The 18,378-nt window shown below is 51.0% G+C and overlaps 2 protein-coding genes across 5 annotated transcripts; both read left to right on the top strand.

Annotated features, from left to right (window-relative positions):
* The first annotated feature begins 1,660 nt into the window (after positions 1 to 1,660).
* Positions 1,661 to 16,242, top strand: ATRIP (ATR interacting protein). Of its 3 annotated transcripts, XM_054504775.2 has the most exons (14): positions 1,661 to 2,019; positions 4,252 to 4,382; positions 5,066 to 5,236; positions 6,819 to 6,937; positions 8,101 to 8,258; positions 10,307 to 10,408; positions 10,740 to 10,869; positions 11,081 to 11,764; positions 14,358 to 14,494; positions 14,657 to 14,748; positions 15,189 to 15,269; positions 15,445 to 15,697; positions 15,947 to 15,983; positions 16,086 to 16,242. In XM_054504775.2, coding segments are annotated over exons 1-14 (2,343 nt in total). In that variant the 5' UTR covers positions 1,661 to 1,772; the 3' UTR covers positions 16,087 to 16,242. The 3 variants fall into 3 exon arrangements, with proteins under 3 accessions (XP_054360750.1, XP_045718447.1, XP_045718446.1); XM_045862491.3 differs by lacking the exon at positions 15,947 to 15,983 and having other exon boundaries at positions 14,660 to 14,748; XM_045862490.3 differs by lacking the exon at positions 15,947 to 15,983 and having other exon boundaries at positions 1,662 to 2,019.
* A 143-nt stretch (positions 16,243 to 16,385) lies between these two features.
* TREX1 (three prime repair exonuclease 1) lies at positions 16,386 to 18,169 on the top strand. Of its 2 annotated transcripts, none has more exons than XM_064596563.1 (2): positions 16,386 to 16,902; positions 17,302 to 18,169. In XM_064596563.1, exons 1-2 carry the CDS (start codon positions 16,676 to 16,678, stop codon positions 18,122 to 18,124), a joined length of 1,050 nt encoding a protein of 349 aa, XP_064452633.1. In that variant the 5' UTR covers positions 16,386 to 16,675; the 3' UTR covers positions 18,125 to 18,169. The 2 variants fall into 2 exon arrangements, with proteins under 2 accessions (XP_064452633.1, XP_045718448.1); XM_045862492.3 differs by having other exon boundaries at positions 17,162 to 18,169.
* The last annotated feature ends 209 nt before the right edge of the window (positions 18,170 to 18,378 follow it).

Genomic DNA, 18,378 nt, shown 5'->3' with positions numbered 1-18,378 from the left:
GTGTTTTCAAGAAGGGCTCTAGAAGGGGCGCCTGGGTGGCTCAGTCGTTAAGCGTCTGCCCTCGGCTCAGGTCACGGTCTCAGGGTCCTGGGATTGAGCCCAGCATCAGGCTCCCTGCTCAGCAGGAAGCCTGCTTCTTCCTCTCCCACTCCCCCTGCTTGTGTTCCCTCTCTCACTGTGTCTCACTCTGTCAAATAAATAAATAAAATCTTTAAAAAAAAGAAGGGCTCTAGAACTAGTCAGATTTTGCTAAATCAAAACTGGAAAAGGTTTTTATAGATTGAAGCCTGTTTTATGACTAAAGTACTTGACATTAATGGGGTGGGGGCTCTTTGGTCCTCTCCTGGAAAGTTGCACAGCCAGCACACTTTGGACTTCTGGCATTCCCTGTTGGGCTGAGAGCAACTCCGAAGATCCAGTGCCAGCACACTGCCCTGAGAATTGTCTACTATTTTATTTGGTGGAACCTAATCCTCTCTGACAAATGAAGTATAATCCTATCTTTACAAGACCAGAGACCCGCAAAAATTAAGACTCAAGCATTCAACATTTGGGCCTACTGAGGGAACCTACTAGTTGTCTCAAAAACTAAACTCAGGTATTCAAGACCTTTTACACTCTGACAACCATCTCCCTTTCATTTACTGTTTCCAAAAACATTCATAGGACACTTACAAGCTAAGTTTGGCACTGAGTGTACAAGGGTGGAGTCTTACCTCTGTTACTCTCTAACACCCTGTTCCTGCTAACTGTCCTGCATACTACTGCTGCCCAATAAAATCCTGTCAGGTGCCCAAGTCCTGCTCCTCTTTGAAGCCTTACCTCTCTCCTTGCCACAGATAACTCCTACCTGGCATTTGTGTGGCCCCCATGTCGGTGTTGTATTCTCGTCTCAGTAGACGGGAGTATGCCAGTCTCCTTGCTAACTCAGTAACTCTCACTCAACCGGGAGGACAGCCAGGTGCCACTTTCAAGGGGCCTTTCTTGACCTCCTGGCCTCCTCATTCATTTATGACCCGTGCTTGGGACAATACCACTCCGGCGCTCAGAGAAATGAATGAATGCCAACAGCCTGAACAGTTAGTTCCCACACTCTCCAACATAGGCACACCCTTCTCAGAATCACCCCTCCTCCGCAGACCTTTCTTCTCCACACCTATCTCAAATGCACACACTCAAAACATTAACTCTCTCAAAGATACCTCCTCACAAAAGCTGTATTCATACTCTTCGCCCAACCCCACTCTCCCAGACTCCTCCTCAAGAGGACCTCTGGGTATGTGAGAGGTGAGTCCGGCGGGAGGAAAACAGCGAAGTCGCAGAGACCAAACCCCTGAACACTGCCTGTCACGATTCACAAGTGTACGTGTGAATGTCAGGGCGGACTCCACCGCGGCTGCAGGGAGGGGACGCAGAGCCACCCGCGCTGTAACGCCGGTAAGGCTCGGCCCCGCACCCCGGTAACGCGGATCGCGCAGCACGCATCCCGCCGGAGACCCACGGAGACCCTGCCACGGGTACCAGAGCGCCCAGTAGAGCTGGGTTGGGGGGCGGGGCGCCACCGAGAGAGGCCCGCACCCCGCAGAGCCGGCGACGCGTTCGGATTAGGTCATCCTTCCGCGCCCGCTGGCTGGCAGTCGATTGGCCCGCGGGCTCGGGGGCGTGGCTCTAGCGGCTGAGGCGAGCGGCGGCGCGCGGGCGGTTGGTCCAGCGATCCGGCCTCGCGGCGACCAGGCCTTGCTCGGTGCCCTCGGAGACTGGTCGCCGGAGGCATGGCTGGAGCCCCCGCGCCGGGCAGCAGGAGGCGGAGCGGGCTCCCGGCGCCTAGCCCTGGCCCTCCGCCCAGCATCGGGCACCCTCCGAGCAAGCGAGCCCGGGGCTTCCCCGCGGCCGCCGTCCCGGACCCCGAAGACCCGTTCGGCGCGCACGGGGATTTCACTGCCGACGACCTGGAGGAACTCGACACCCTCGCGTCGCAGGCCCTGAGCCAGTGCCCGGCCGCTGCTCGGGACGTGTCCAGTGAGTGCGCCTCGGGGCCTTTCCCCGGAGGGTGGTGCAGACCTCGCCAGGCTTCCTTGATGGCTGTGGCTTCGGAACCCCACAGCGACCGCTGCCCCGGTGTCTTGCACCCACACTGCCCTGCTTAAAATATAGGAATGGCTTCATCTAAGCAGTGGTTGTACCTCAAAAGGTCTTTTGATTTGGGGGAGAAATGTCTCAAGAATGTCAAACAGCCGATTTGAAATACGGAAAATTAGGTTAACGTTTTCCTTTCGTTTATAAAGTTTAGGCCGCGAAGTTCTTGGTTCTAAGCACAGATCCTTGGAATCCGACCACCACCATCAGAACCATCATACCTACACATGGGGACCCATTCTTGTGACAGGTTTGGGAGGCTTTAGATCTAATGAATACCACTGCCCCCCTTGGGCCATAAGAACATAAGAGGGGGCCCGTCCGAGGCAAGAGATGAAAGAGATTTATTCCTTTATACAACCAGTAAGTTGTACTAGGTGCCCAAAACCTTAGGAACTGTAACATACTTAGCAATTGACAAAAGACCAAAAAAACCCTTCCTTCAGGAGCTTACATTTCTAGCTAGAGAATGTATGAAGTCTTGTGGGGCTCACAGAAAGAGAAAAGTTTTGAGGGCATCTTGCATCTCTACTTGGATATCTCACAGGCATCTTAAATCCCACACATTCACCTCCTGGAAACCCAGTCATTCTCCAGTATTGCCAGCGTGGCACCTGGCAGAGCAGACATTCAGAAAACGTTCATTAATGACTAAATATTCTATACAACAGTGACTGGTACCACTCTCCATCAGGTGGCCCAAGGCAACAGTTGCCTTTTTTTGACCATACATCTAATTCCTTTCCAAATCCTGTAACTTTACCTGCTTAATCCATCTCTGGAATCCATCCTTTTTGCATCGTCTCTACCATCTCCCTGATCTATGTTACAATTATTCCTTCCTTCTGGATAATAATCTGCTAAATTCTCCCTGTTTCCAGTCTTGACTCCCTGTAAATCAGACTTTACACTACAGCCAGAGTGATCTTTTCAGAACTCAAATCCGGCTGTGTCTCACACAGATAAAAGTGAACATCCCGGGGCGCCTGGGTGGCTCAGTCGTTAAGCGTCTGCCTTCGGCTCAGGTCATGATCCCAGGGTCCTGGAATCGAGCCCCGCATCGGGCTCCCTGCTCCGCGGGAAGCCTGCTTCTCCCTCTCGCACTCCCCCTGCTTGTGTTCCCTCTCTCGCTGTGTCTCTCTCTGTCAAATAAATAAATAAAATCTTTAAAAAAAAAAAAAGTGAACATCCCTGCTGAAGCCCTTTAATGACTTCCCACTGCATCTAGTATAAAGATCAAAGTCCTGGGGTGCCTGGAATCTGCTTGTCCCTCTCCCCCTGCTCCTTTCCCTACTTGTGCTCTATCTCACTCTCTCAAATAAGTAAATAAATAAAATCTTAAAAAAAAGAAAAGATCAAAGTTCTTAACATGGCCTGCAAGGCCAGTATGGCCTGGCCCATGTTCCCACTCTTTCTGAGTTTGAGCCACACTGACCTTCCTTCATTTCTTGAATGCTCCCTGCTTCCTTACAATACATAAATTGCACATTGCTGTTTCTTGTACACAGATTCTTCCCATCCATTCCCCCCATTCCCACTCATCTGCTTAACTTCTTGTTCTTCAGCTCTCAGCTCAGTCATCACTTCCTTGGGAAGCCTTCCAGTCATTCCAGTTGGATCAAGTCCCCCTGGGATAGGTTTTCCTATATTTGTTCTCTTGTGCAGCTCTTATCACAGTTGTAAATTTGCATTTTTTTAAAATTTGCATTTGTGTGAATATTTTTGAATATCCTGTAAGCTCCATGAGTGTAAGGACTGGATCCATTATGCTCACCACTGTACCTTTAGAGACTAGATTGTGCCAGGTGCTCAGTAGGTGTACGTGCTGGTGTAGGTAGAGGTGCTCAGTAAATACTGTTGAATAATAGATCACCAACTTCTGACCAGTGAGGTCCCCACAACACCTTTTCAGCCTTCAGATGAGACTCTTAAAATTGGAGGGTGGGGGGTGGGGAAGTGGCAGGATCTGTTATTTCGTAAGGATCATTTATGAGTTTGAATCATGTTCTTGGGTTGGAAAATACCTATATTGCTTATCAGAGCTTTCTCTAATTTGCTTTCAAGAGTGATTCTTTTCAGCATTGACTGACAAAAGTGGGAAAATGTTTTTTACAGATGTTCATAAGATCCCCAGATTAGATGGGATGTCAAAAACTCCTGCAGGGAAAAACAGAGAATTTGTTCCAGTTAAAGATAATTTTGAATTAGAGGTACTTCAGGCACAATACAAAGAACTTAAAGAAAAGGTAAGTGACTTAACTTGTGGTTCTTACAGCTAACTTACTCACTTATGCATGTGTTATAAAGCAGTGTACAATAAGATATGTAAAAGTTTTAAAACAAGAGTTCAGATTCAGCCCCACGAAATGGAGGAAGGCTAGGGAAAGAAAGCCAGAAAATTCAGACTGAAAGAAACCAAATCCTGAGATTCCTAACAACTAGGCAAGAAAGGAAACAGTGTACACCAGATCCAAAAAAAGATACAAACTTTATGTCATAGTACTGAGACAAATTTATAGTATATGTCTTCTATAGGGGATACAACATCATAATGTTTGCTGTTTTCAGTAGCAGTTTTACAAAAAAGCAGACATCCTTTATATGACTATCTGTAGATCCTTAGGAAAACCAGGAACATAGTGTGAAATTTTGGATCTGTGAAGTGTGACCCAGATTGTTTAATACTTCTAGAACCTACAGCATCTGTATGTGTGAATGACAGTGTGTCCTTAAGCTATCTTGCTGAATGTCAACTGTTCCACGAATGGGCCTAGCAGACCATGGTGACATCTAGTTGGTATGGATATATTTGAGGACTCATTGGTCTGTAGAACATGGTTTACATGTGCTTTTTCCGCTATATGTTGAAACAAGTACAAATATAACTTTCCCTTGTAAGCTTTTCACAAGATTGATTTGGGATTTCTAGATGAAGGCAATGGAAGAAGAAGTCCTCATTAAAAATGGAGAAATAAAAATTTTGCGGGACTCGCTGCATCAGACAGAATCCATTCTAGAGGAACAGAGAAGATCACATTTCCTTCTTGAGCAAGAGAAAACTCAAGCACTTGGTGACAAAGAAAAAGAATTTTCCAAAAAGGTGACCCAGAGCTTTTTTATTTTTTTCTTGTTCTGGACACAAGCTTTGCCTGTTCACTGAGTTCTCTTAAAAGCAATGACCAAAGTGTCTATAAGTCTTCCAGGAGGATTTCAACAGTTGTTTGTCTTAAATACTTTCTGCTATCAGTTAATTGCATATACTTTTCTTCTAGGTTCTGCATGTGGTTTGGAAAAGGACTTAGAAGAAACTGCTTTGCTGTGGTAGTTATGATAGTTGGTCTTGGCAGGAACAAATCAATAGCTTAGACTTTCCAGAAATAGGCTTAAGTAAGAGCTTTTTTGCCAGGTTAGAAACTCAGTTGACCTAGCTTAGGCCAAAAGAAAATGTATTGACTTCCATAACTAAGTCTGGGAAAAAACAGGTGTGCAGGGGCCTTGAATGACTCAAGCCTTGCCAGGACTTGTCTTTACTGTCTACTCTATAGACAGGCTTCATCCTTATGGTAAAGGATATGTTCTTCAGCAGCTCTTGGGTTCATGTTTCATAGCTCCAGAGCAGAATGAATACTTGCCTTCCCCCCCCCCCCCAATCTCAAGGCTCTCATTGGTCTGACCTGAGTCACACTGTAACCACAGAGATGATAGCTCCCGTTTAAATCACACAGAGGTAGGGAAATGATTATTTCTCGGGGGAGGGAGATGCTGTTCTGGGAAGAAATTAGTAGGTGTCCATACATACCGCTGTTTTCCTTCAGCACTTTCCAAGGCTTCAATCTCAAGGACATGGGTCTTATTCTGCCATTCATTCAGCAAATTAGCAAACTTTAAAGAAGCACTAACCTGTGCCCAGCACTAACAGCAGTACTTGTCTCTCCACATACATGATGGAAGAGCAAGGGAGTTGTAATCAGACAAACCAGAGTTTGAATCCAGGCTTTCTTTCTCACATGTGAGTGGAGACTTCAGGGTAATGACTTAAGCTCTGTGACTCATTTCCATGATCTGTTCCAGGAAATAACCAGAAGGGTTGCTGTAAGACTTAAACAGCCCTGCATGTGCTGGGACGGTGCTGGGACTGGGACTACACTTGGCACGGAGTGTGCCCAGGGAATAACAGCAGTTACTGTTGGCTGTAGGCCAGAGCAGGTCTGCCCATGCTGCGTGGGGTTTTGGTAAAATTTCCAAACACTATGCCCAGACTTTCAAGAAGACCTGGAATCATACACCACTACGTTCATCAAAAGGTCGACATGTCACTGTGAGATAAGGCACCTTGCCAGGCTCCAGGCTGGGCAGTTCATATTCATCCTTCCTATTTAATGCCCCCAACCGTGAAGACAGGTATTTGTGTTACAGATAAGCTAAAGTTTAGAGAGGCTGAGTAAATGGTATTTAAACCCTCACAAACTACCTCGCAATAGATCAGGTCAAAATGTCTTTCTAGAATACCATGCTCACATTCAGGAAGAAGGCTAAAGCTCTATAGAAAGGACATTTGTGTCACAGTGGACTTTCATACTTATTTCTCATTGTTTCCGTTTATGAACTTGATGTTCTGAAGCCCAGAGATAATTTTGCATATATGATGGGGCCACCACGAGTATGTTGTCTTTGCCTTCCAGCTTCAATCATTGCAGTCTGAACTCCAATTTAAAGATGCAGAGATGAATGAATTAAGGACAAAGCTTCAAAGCAGTGAACGAGCAAATAAATTGGCTGCTCCTTCCGTTCCCCACATCAGGTAATGATGGCGCTGAAGGAAGAGTTGTTTTGCATGGTTTATAGAAAGTATGAAAAACAAGGTCAGGCTAGTCTTGAATAAAGGCCATTTAAACTTTGCCATTTGGACATAGATCCTCTTTCCTAAAGGCCTCGAAGGTGGTTTAGATCAGGCGTGATAGGTTTGGCGCATCACAGCATAAAGGCCTTACACCCTAGAAGGGCTTCCTCTCTATAGGACTTTATACTCAGGACTAAAAAAGGCTGGAAAGATGCTCTCCAAACTTTTGGGGTGGCTCAGTCTTCATTTTTTCCCCCCAGTTTTCATTTTTATGTAATTTGTTTCAAATAACTGATTTTGCCCCAAGTATAAGTGTATTTCAGTCCCAACTACTGGGAACATTTATTTTTCATTTGCTGCCCTGGGACCTTTGTCCACCAGTCCCCGCCTTTGCTGCAGATGTGATCAGCTTGTTAATGGTCTTGTCCTGCCCCCTGCCTGCCAGAGAACTCTGGCACACTGTTGATACCAGCCTTGAAATTTGAACAGTACGGGTCACGGTGTCTTTTTCTGGTATTGAACATTCTGCTACCTTTGCTCATAATGGGCAGGGTGTGAAATTGAACTCTTCTTGCCTTGCCTAGTTCAGGTAAGACAGGAAAGCAGAGGGGGGTCCATCCTCACCTCTTCACACATCTCTGACAGAAGGGTCTTGGCGTTTTCTGATGCGCTCAGAGGGTTAGGACTGCCCCTCACACAAAGACCTTGGCACTGAAGAACTGGCTCAGTTTTCAAGTTGAAGGACACAACATGCCTTTTAATAGACCCTCTTTCTACTGAAAATCTTTGAATTCAGCCCCTGGGGACTATTGAATAAGAGGTTGTTCCGCATTAAAAAGATATTTTGGTGGAATTGGAAATAGTAATGGAATTAGGGCCAATATTTTTGGGTGATTAGAAGAATACGGAAATGAAAGAGGTTTTCAACAATTCGGATCACAATGCCTTGAATTTTGCACTGCTATCCTGACAAAGAACGACAAATACAGAATAGAGAAAACCTTTGGTCAGAGCATCTAGACACGAAAAGTTTAACACCTGAATAAGTTAGAAGTTTTATAACCAGGTATTTTAAATGGTTTTAGCAGAATCATTACTTTGCTTTCATAGTTAACTTTTTCCAGTCCTAGGAAAAGCCCTTCTGTGGCTATAAAGCCAGAAGCATGTTCTCTACAATCTGGAAAACCATCTTTCCCTACAAAGGAGTCTTTTAGTGCTAACATGTCCCTTCCTCACCCCTTCCAGACAGAGCCAGGATACAAGTCCCTGGTGGGCAGAGAGGGTGAGTTGGTCTGTCTCTCATCCATTGCTGTGTAACCAATTATTCAAACTTGTGGCTTAAAACAACAATGAGTATTTCTCCTGGTTCTGTGGGACAACAGTGCTGACAGAGCACAGTGGGGATGGTTTGTCTCTGTGGGGACTAGAATCACTGAAGGCTTGTCTGGGGCTGGAGGATCTATTTCAGAGTGGCTCATTCACATGACTGGCAACGGAGTTCTTCTCCACATGTGGGCCTCTCTACTTGGGTGACCTCATAACCTGGTGGATGGCTTCCTCTAGAGCTAACAAACCAGCAAGAGCTAGGTGGAAGCTAGCCCTTTTATGGCATAGCCTCAGAAGTCCCATAGCATCACTTCTGCCACATTCTGTTTGTTAGAAGCTATGTTCAAGGGGGAAGGAAACTAGGCCTCACCTTTTGAAGAGAAATGTGTCTAGAATTTACAGGCATATTTTAAAACCTCCTCAGTCAACATCCATTGACATGTCAGAAACACAGCCAGTATACAGGAACTCGTGTTCCTTTCAGCCTTGGGTTTGTACCGCCAGGTCCAGACTGAGGGGATGCTACTGCTTTCTAGAGGGACACAATCTGGCATTGGTAGGTTTTCACTCTGAGAATACGCTGTGTCAATTTATCTTGTAATTCTGATACATCGCCTCTCTCCTAGCACCTGGCACCTTGCAAGCCATTGGCCATCACGCCACCTCTGAGAACCTCAACCACGCATATTTTTGGCATCTGGCAACTACAGGAACAGTATAGGATAGTGTTAGGAGCAGGCATTGCAGCCCACTAGCCTGGCAGGAGTCCCAGTCACACTACTTACTGGCTTGTGTGATGTGGGCAGGCAAGTCCCTTAACCCCTGTGCCTCTGTTTTCCTGTATGTAAAATAGAGCTAATGATAACACTTCCTCTTAGGGTTGCTCTGAGGAACAAATGAGCCAGCATGGGTAAAACTCTTAGAATAGAGTCTGTCTGGCACATAATAAGCACCATAATAAGTGTTAGTGACTACAGCTTTCATGTTATATTGCCTCATTTTAAAGTGGGGCAAACAACTTTCCTTTCCTTTCCTTGTATGAGTTCCTGTTTTCCATGAGGAAGGCAAAAATGTGAGGATTCTTGAGTTGCTCTGGCTCTTGTTTTAATCCAAGGTTGAGGAGATGGAACAGTCTCTGTTTTAAACTCATTATGGGGCACCCGGCTGACCCAGTCCATAGAGCATGCAACGCTTGATCTCAGAGTCAAGAGTTCGAGCCCCACATGGAAGGTAGAGTTTACTTAAAAAAAACAAAAAACAAAAAAAACCAACCTAGTTACATTCAAGGGGCGCCTGGGTGGCTCAGTCGTTAAGCGTCTGCCTTCGGCTCAGGTCATGATCCCAGGGTCCTGGGATTGAGTTCCGCATTGGGGTCTCTGCTCCATGGGGAGCCTGCTTCTCCCTCTCCCACTCCCCCTGCTTGTGTTCCCTCTCTCGCTGTGTCTCTCTCTGTCAAATAAATAAATAAAATCTTTTTTTTTTTTAAGATTTTATTTATTTATTTGAGACAGAGAGAATGAGAGAGAGAGAGCACATGAGAGGGGGGAGGGTCAGAGGGAGAAGCAGGCTCCCTGCTGAGCAGGGAGCCCGATGCAGGACTCGATCCAGGGACTCCAGGATCATGACCTGAGCCGAAAGCAGTCGCTTAACCAACTGAGCCACCCAGGCGCCCAAATAAATAAAATCTTAAAGAAAAAAAAAAAAAAACACACCTCGTTACATTCAAGGGGCGCCTGGGTGGCTCAGTCGTTAAGCGTCTGCCTTCGGCTCAGGTCATGATCCCAGGGTCCAGGGATTGAGCCCCGCATCGGGCTCTCTGCTCAGCCAGGAAGCCTGCTTCTCCCTCTCCCACTCCCCCTGCTTGTGTTCCCTCTCTCGCTGTGTCTCTCTCTGTCAAATAAATGAAGAAATCTTTAAAACAAAAACAAAAAAACCTCATTACATTCAAGAGTTTCTGATATGCCTGTGCTTTTGTGCTCAAGTTTTGATTCACATTTTCTCTAGTTGTAGAGAATAAGAGCCACAGTCTGGGAGGTGACCCCATAAAGCAAGAAGAATCCCACAAAAGTCCTATTGACAGCTGGATGCAGAGATCAAACACTCAAGGTACCAGCACACCTGCCCCTCGTGTAGGAGGCCTGCACAGCTCCGTTTGCCTCTGCAGTGCTCCATTAGAATTGTCTCTGAGAACCAGCACCCCAGGCAGTCCTTCAGAGGGTCCAGGGGAGTGGTAGTCTGTGACTTAAGCAAAAGACTATAAAATAGAAGGGGCCAAAGCAGGTATGTCCCAGAACCCTCAGCACCCACAGGGACCTCAGTGGGTCGTAAGGGCAGCTTAGAGGACAGTTAGCATCCAAGGAACCCTCACTTTTCCTGCTGAAGCCTTAGAAAAGGCCTCCCTTGTCAGAACCTTCTAGAATCACGTTGTCTTCTGCAGGTTCCATTTTGATAAACCTTCTCCTGAAGCAGCCTTTGATCCCAGGGTCATCCCTCGGTCTGTGCCACCTCCTGAGCAGTTGTTCGGAGGCTCCTACCAGCACCCTGCTGCAGCCACCGGGGTTTGGCAGGTAAGCCTCAGACTCCTAAAAAGCTCATTTAGGAAGGAGTTCCCAGGAAGCAAGTCCCTTTCTGGTCCTGACCAGCCTGGGAGGTCTATGTGCCGGGGTTGGGGGTGGGGTGCGGTTTGGGAAACTAGAGAATTTGGCCAGCAGGTTGACTGGGGCCCTTGACATTGTCTCCATCTCACACTTGTGTGTTTTCTTTTGTATTTGCTGCTAGTACCTTGGCTGGGATTTCAAGCCTGAGGACCACAGGTTCTCATGATGGGTCATTTCCCCTCTTGGCCCTGAGAGAAGCACAGAACCTGGCACTCACTGGATTGAATCTGGTTGCCAGGGATGAAGGCTCGTGTGATGGAGACCCAGCAGAGGGAGGCAGAAAGGCCTTCCCACTCTGCCAGCTTCCTGGAGCTGTGCATCTCCTCCCCCTGGTACAGTTCTTTGTCGGCTTACACTGCCAGGCTCTGCAAGATTTGGCAGCAGCCAAGAGAAGTGGAGCACCTGGGGACTCACCAACACGTTCCTCCTGTGTGAGCTCTGCGGGAGAGGCCAGCCTCGAGGACTCACTTTGCAGCCTGGAAAGCTTCTCTGTAGCGTCCCTTAGTGTTCTTCAGCACCTGGTGTGCCACAGCGGAGCGGTCGTCCACCTGTTACTGTCAGATGCAGGGGCAGATTCTGCTGCTAGGGCAGGAAACCAGAGCCTGGTTCACAGACAAGATCATGGGGATGTGTCCTCAGCCCCAAGGGGGCTTGCCAGTGACCAAGGCCAGCATCCAGTACTGAAGATGCTTCTTCACCTGTTGACTTTTTCTTCAACAGGTCACCTTCAAGCCAGTGTCCTGAGCCAGTGTCTTAAGATTTTGGTGAAATTAGCTGAAAATGCTTCCTTTGATTTCCTGCCCAGGTATAATAACACAGCATGGAAGTCATGATTCTTTGTGGGTCTTACCTGACCTCTTGAGGTCTATCCCGTGGCCCTTATACTTTGTCCACTTCTTGACTTATGCTTCTCAGTGCTAAGCCTTGGTTTTATGTTCTGAGGCTTCGTTCAGGGAGTTCTGAAGTGATGGAAAGTGGGGCCAGGTGTTAGGAGAACCAAGAAAGTGATTTAGGAGAACCAAGGAAGTGATTTATTTGGTTTAATTCTGCCTCTGTACAGCAGGTAAGCAAGAGACACATGTGTTGAAAGAAGGCTTGTAGCCACTATGGAAAAGCATCCTTGTCCCCAGGACAGACAAAGGCTGAACCAAGAGCCTTGAACCTGGGCCGTGGATCAGGTGAAGACCACGAATCACACCACATTTAAGTTCGGTGGGGTTCCCTAAGGAAGCAGAGGGTGTAGGGTAGGTCTGCAGCCCATAAGCTGACCTTCCTGGGAATCTGCCCATCATCATCGTGCCCTCTGGCATGAGTCATAGGTTACCTGCTCCTCTTAATGTTTGTGGGAAGTGGTTGTACAGTGAACCTAGCTTGTGAACACTGTAGTCATAAATTCCTAACTTGGGATTCCAGAGCCTCAAGACTGGGAGGAACTGTAAACACCATCCAGCCCATCCCCTCATCCAATAATCCTGTCTGCCCCTCAGCATGCCACCAAGAAGCCAGTTCCTATTTGGAGTAACTCCACTGGCTGCACTTACCTTAAGCTTTTAGCCTCTGAGCTTAGCATACTTGTTTCTGAAAAACACTTCTGGATCCTGGTTTCCATTTGAGGATATTCTAGCTTGTCTGGTCCATCCTAACGGTAGTCCTCAGAGCTGGACACAGTACTCACAGTACTGTGGTGTAGTATGGGCAGCATGATAGGTTCAGAACCATCAGAACCATGTGTCTGGCACAGACCTAGCTCATAGTGGCTGGTTGCTTGTTTCATAGGTGTTGAATGAATTCCAGGAGCCACTTTTTACCAGTCCTCTTGGTAGATACACCATCATTCCATTCCTGTTGAGCTTGTCTGCAAGGACATGATAAAACAGCAATTTAGGGGATGCTTACTATAGGCCAGACAGATGCCTTCTGTTCACTAGCTCATGTGACACCCTCAGAGCCCTGCATCCTTACACCTAGAGGGAGCCTGGCTCACTGGAAGCACTCAGTATTTGCTGTATGAATACGAGTGAAGAGAGCATGCTGGGCCAGTTTCAGGCCAGTCTCCTTGACTTGCCCTTAATCACAGTCTGACACCACCTCCCACTTGGTGCTTCTCTTCAGAATTCCTACCTCCTTGCAGGCTGAACCCCACTACCACACAGCTTCCTGTTCACCTTGGAGTGAAAGCGAAGGACACGTGCCACCAAGGCCCTGACAGTGTGCAGTGCAACACAAGGAGCCATGCAGACAGCGGTCTCATAAGGGGCACCTTTGCCCACCTAGACCTGAGGGCAAGTCATCCCCTCGGACTATAGCCATAGGTCATTCCTGGTTACTGGGCCATTCCCGGTACTGAGATGGCAGCGACTTTTGAGCAAAGAGGTCTCATCCCCCGCTTCAAACAGAACAGCAGGACTATTCTCTCTTGTATGTTTGGGGCTCTGAAAAAATTTTTTAAAAGAAGGCTGATGTTATCCAAAAGTAATTTGGAAACCACTGTGTCATATATATAGATTTTTCTTGCAGACAGTTTCAGGGACTTTACACAAACACTAGAGACCACTTCTAACCTAATGATGAACTTGAGTAACAAGCAGGTTAAATCCCAGTTTCCCATAAAGTTCTACCCTCCCTGGCAACCGAAAACATGCCGCTTATCCACTGTACAGGATCTGCTCTAAAATGATTTCACCCCAAACAGTGAGAACTTGCTTCCTAATGGCATACTGAGGAATATTCTTAACCCTCGATGGTGTGTGCTGAGACGCTGCAGACGCATGAAGGGGGACACGTAAAAGTACCCCTCCCCCTACGCACAAGGTTGTGTGGGTTGAGCGAATGGCAGTTGTCTTGGGACTTAGTTCTTTAGTTCCCTGTGCCTGTGAGACCTAGGGGAGAGTGTGCCCAGAGCCCCTCACCCGTGCACGCTCCAAGGGGGCACCTGCTCCTATCTGGTGTTTCCAGAAATGGTCTGCTCAGCAAGTGGTGTAAAACCCAACCCTAGCCAAGTCTGCATTTGCCACTTTGGAGCCTGGCCAGTCCTTGGGTAGTGGGCTCATAACATTCTCACACCCAAGTTAAGATCTGCCTCCCTATTTGGGAGCAGCGTGGAAGCCAGGCACCCCAGGTCCAGGGAGGCAGCCCCCATTTACAGGTGGCGCTGTGTCTGGTAAGGGCCTGTCCTCTCTAAGCCACAGCAACATCGCGGCGGAGGCTTGTACCTACTCGTTCACAGGAAGCAGATGTCCTAGCAAGCAGGTAGTGGTCAGCCAGCATTTGAACCCAGGTCTGAACCACAGCTCCTCCTCGTACCGCCTGCTCAAAACGGCCTGTTCCCTCTGGGGAAAAGCGAGGGTGAGTTGGATTGGGTTACCAGCGTCCCATCTCTCTGGGCCCCTGTACTGTAGGTTCCAGTGTGTGTTCCGGGTGCTGCCACAGTGCCTGAGCCCCGAGAGCCCCCTGCCCAGCGTCCTGCTGACTGTCGAGCTCCTCTCCCTCCTGGCGGACCACGAGAAACTGGCGCCTCAGCTCTGCTCCCGCTCAGGTAAAGCCCGGCAGGGAGTGGGTGGCTGGGCTGCCACTGCAGGCTGGAAGCGAGGGCGGTGGCAGGGACAGGTCAGAGGCCTCCTGAGGGCTTCTGCAGCTTGTGCCCGGGGCTCTGGGTAAGAAGGGGAACCCTGAGTGAGAGGTGGGGTGTCCTTTTCAGAAGGCTGTCTCCTCCTGCTGCTGTACACGTACATCACATCAAGGCCTGACAAAGTGGCCTCGGACACACAGTGGCTTCAGCTAGAGCAAGAGGTAAAAACTCCAGAGGCCCTGCTGTGAACTGCTCACCACCCCACCCCACCCACCTCAGGGCCACTGTTCTCCCCCTGGGGAGAACGGAGCTTTCATTCGCTTTGGTAACAAGAGTTTACCCAGCTGCTAACAAGGGGAACTCAGTCCGGGGGCTCCACGCTACACAGAAGCAATACAGCTGGGCCCCAGGGTGTCCTGGGACTTGGCAGAGTGGCCTGATAACTGGTCCCACCCTGGCTTTGGGGCCTGGAGGCAGGTGGGTTGCTGGTGAGACACGGGGGTTGGCCCTGAGCCTAGCCTGGGAAGGCCCCAAGACCATTTCTTGGACCCCGTTGTATAGATAGGCAGTTGCTAAGGCAACCGGGTAGAAGCCTTAGCAAGCCCTCACTGTGACCAGGGTCTCATTCTGCCATAGACGGACCAGTCTGTTCTTGTTCTAGGCCGTGTGGCTCCTGGCTAAGCTGGGTGTGCAGAGCCCCTGCTCCCCGGTCACGGGCTCTAACTGCCAGTGCAACGTGGAGGTGAGCGCGTGGGGGCCAAGGTGACCCTCTGCAGGGACCCCCCCACCCCCCCGCTCCATGCCCCGCAGCCCCGACCCCTCCTCACCTGTGGTGGCCGGGCAGGGTGCCGTCCAGCGGAGCAGGCCGGGGGGCGCAGGAGCCCTGGGACCCAGCCTCAGTGTCGGCCCTCCCGCAGGGGGTCAGGGCGCTCACGGCGATGCTGCACAGACAGTGGCTGACGGTGCGGAGGGCCGGGGGGCCCCCAAAGACGGAGTGGCAGAAGCGGACGATGCGCTGTCTGCGGGACACAGTGCTGCTGCTGCATGGCCTGTCCCAGAAGGACAAGCTCTTCACTGTGCACTGCGTGGAGGTCCTGCATCAGTATGACCAGGTGATGCCAGGGGTCAGCATGCTGATTCGAGGGCTTCCGGACGTGGCCGACTGTGAAGGTGAGCCTGCAGGAGGACTCCTCCCTGTCCAACCCACACGCGGGGCTTCCCTGAAGTTCACGGACAGGTCACAGTTCCTGGCCTTAAGTCAGCAGTCTTCCCTCCACGCAGCCTTTGCCTTACTGCTCTGGCTCTTCTCTGAGCATAGCAGGCTGCCTTTTGCTTGTATCTGTTGAGTCGGCCTGGCAGAGCCACGGTTGTTCCAGAAACATCCCTGTCTGAATTGCCTTTGTGTCACTTTGCTTGCAGTAGCTGAGGGAGCAAGGCCTGGGCGTGGAAGGGACTGGTTAGTTCCTATGGGCGTGGGGGAGGAGCGGTGGGCCTTCCCTCCACCCCTGTGCCCAGCACCTGCAGGCCTTCACCGTAGAACCCTCTTCTCTTCGCTCAGAGGCAGCCCTGGATGACCTCTGTGCCGCTGAAACCGATGTGGATGACCCTGAGATGGACTGCAGCTGACACCTGGGAGCATCGAGCCACACGGTGGCACCAGAACCACTACCTTCCCCACCAACTGATTAAAAGCAGCAAAGCGCTGTTTGAGAACACGCCAGCCTTGTGGTGTTTCCTGAGTCTGATCTGTGTCGGGCTGAGTGGGGGGGACGGAGCAGGAGCCAGACCCTCGGAAGCCTGGGAGCCTTCCCGTCCCTGGCCGGAGTTGAGACCCTGTCCCCATGGTAACGAATCAGCCCTGAGGAAGGAGCCCGGCCCTGCCCTGCCCAGCCTGTGGAATTGCCCTGAGTCATCGCTTTGGGCTGAGGCCATGGGAAGAAACCATTGTGTGGCAAAGCAGGAGGCAGGCGGCAGCCGGGGCCTACGGCAGGGAGACCTGAGAAAGTAGGGCCAAGGAGAGGATGCACGGTGGCCGCTGGCCACAGCCGGGCTTGCTGGCAGGCTGGAGTCCTGCTGCTGGCCTTCCCCGAAGGGCTGGGCACCACGGCCCTTGTCCTGCCGGCTGCCTCTCACAGTGTGAGCGCTCTGATGCGCTGTGCCAGCCAGCAGGCCCACAGCTGTAGGTCGGAGGCCTCTGGGGAGTCAGGAGGGGGCCGTGCTGGGGAGGGACAGACCTGGCCCGCTGATGAGCAGGGCGGGCCTCCCTCAGGACAGCCCACAGGCAGGCTCACACTCAGTTTCACTTCCCGCCACTGCTGCCGGCAGCAAGAACCAGCCAGACTGCACCCTGAGTCGTTGCTGCTGCCTGCTACTCGGTAAGTGAGGACTCCCACGGGGATGGGGCAGGGTGGGTAGGCCTCACCCCCCCCCCCAGGCCCAGGCTAGGTGGGCGCTAGGGGAGGAGCCAAGGTTCCCCCCAAAACAGACAGTTGAGGGTGCTTCCCCCTAAGGAAGTCATGACACCCTCTGGCTTCCTGCCCTGGAATCGGGTCCTGGAGCTCACTGACAGTGCCGGCCTCAGCTCTTCCCACTGGGGCACTCATACACCCACTCCCCACCCCTGCTCCTCCCCAGGCTCGGCAGGTACCCAGCATGGGCTCGCAGGCCCCAGCCCCGGGGCCCGTGCAGACCCTCATCTTCTTGGACCTGGAGGCCACTGGCCTGCCTTCCTCCCAGCCCAAGGTCACGGAGCTGTGTCTGCTGGCTGTCCACAGATGTGCCCTGGAGAGCTCCCCCAATATTCAGGGGCAGCCTCCCATAGTGCCCCCGCCGCCCCGGGTGGCAGACAAGCTCTCTCTGTGCGTGGCTCCAGGGAAGGCCTGCAGCCCAGAAGCCAGTAAGATCACAGGCCTGAGCACAGCTGTACTGGCAGCTCACGGGCGTCAGCGCTTCGATGCCGACCTGGCCAGCCTGCTCCGAGCCTTCCTGCAGCGCCAGCCACAGCCCTGGTGCCTCGTGGCACACAATGGCGACCGCTACGACTTCCCCTTGCTCCAGGCGGAGCTGGCTGTCCTAGGCCTTGCCAGTGTTCTGGACGGTGCCTTCTGTGTGGATAGCATTGCCGCCCTGAAGGCCCTGGAGCACGCTGGCAGCCCCTCGGAGCATGGCCCACGGAAAAGCTACAGCCTGGGCAGCATCTACACACGCCTGTATGGCCAGGCCCCACCGGACTCGCACATGGCCGAGAGTGATGTCCTCGCCCTGCTCAGCATCTGTCAGTGGAGGCCGCGGGCCCTGCTCCAGTGGGTGGACGCTCATGCCAGGCCTTTCAGCACTGTCAAGCCCATGTACGGGGTCACGGCCTCTGCTGGAACCAACCCAAGACCATCTGCCACCACAGCCCCTAAAGCCCTGGCTAGAGCCGGGGACACTAGTCCCAACCTGGGCAGGGGCAGGAAGCCCAAGGCCGTTCCTCCAATGGAGGGCCCTGGAGCCTCACCCAAGGCGGGACTGCTAGCCCCGCTGGGTCTTCTGGCCTTCCTGACCTTGGCACTAGCCACACTGTATGGGCTTTCCCTGGCCACACCTGGGCAGTAGGCCAAGAAGGAAAGTCTGACTAATAAAGACCCCCCCCAGCACTGAGTGGGCCCTCACCTCTACCCTCCTTGGCAGCCTTAGAGAAGCCTCCTGCACCTCTGCCCACACTCAGGGACCTGGGGAGGGGGACACAGAGGGTGGCACAGTCTTTGTCCTCCACCCTCCCTAGCAGGATGGCCAGACACCTGAGCCCAGGAAAGACAGGGCAAACATGGAAACCCAAGAGATGGATGAAGATGGTACATGGCCTAATG

The sequence above is a fragment of the Mirounga angustirostris genome, unplaced genomic scaffold (assembly GCF_029215605.1).
Source record: "Mirounga angustirostris isolate CCGP_5_RB_7025 unplaced genomic scaffold, mMirAng1.0.hap1 SCAF_1, whole genome shotgun sequence".
Taxonomy (NCBI): Eukaryota; Metazoa; Chordata; class Mammalia; order Carnivora; family Phocidae; genus Mirounga; species Mirounga angustirostris.
This window is presented reverse-complemented; position numbering and strand designations above follow the sequence as displayed.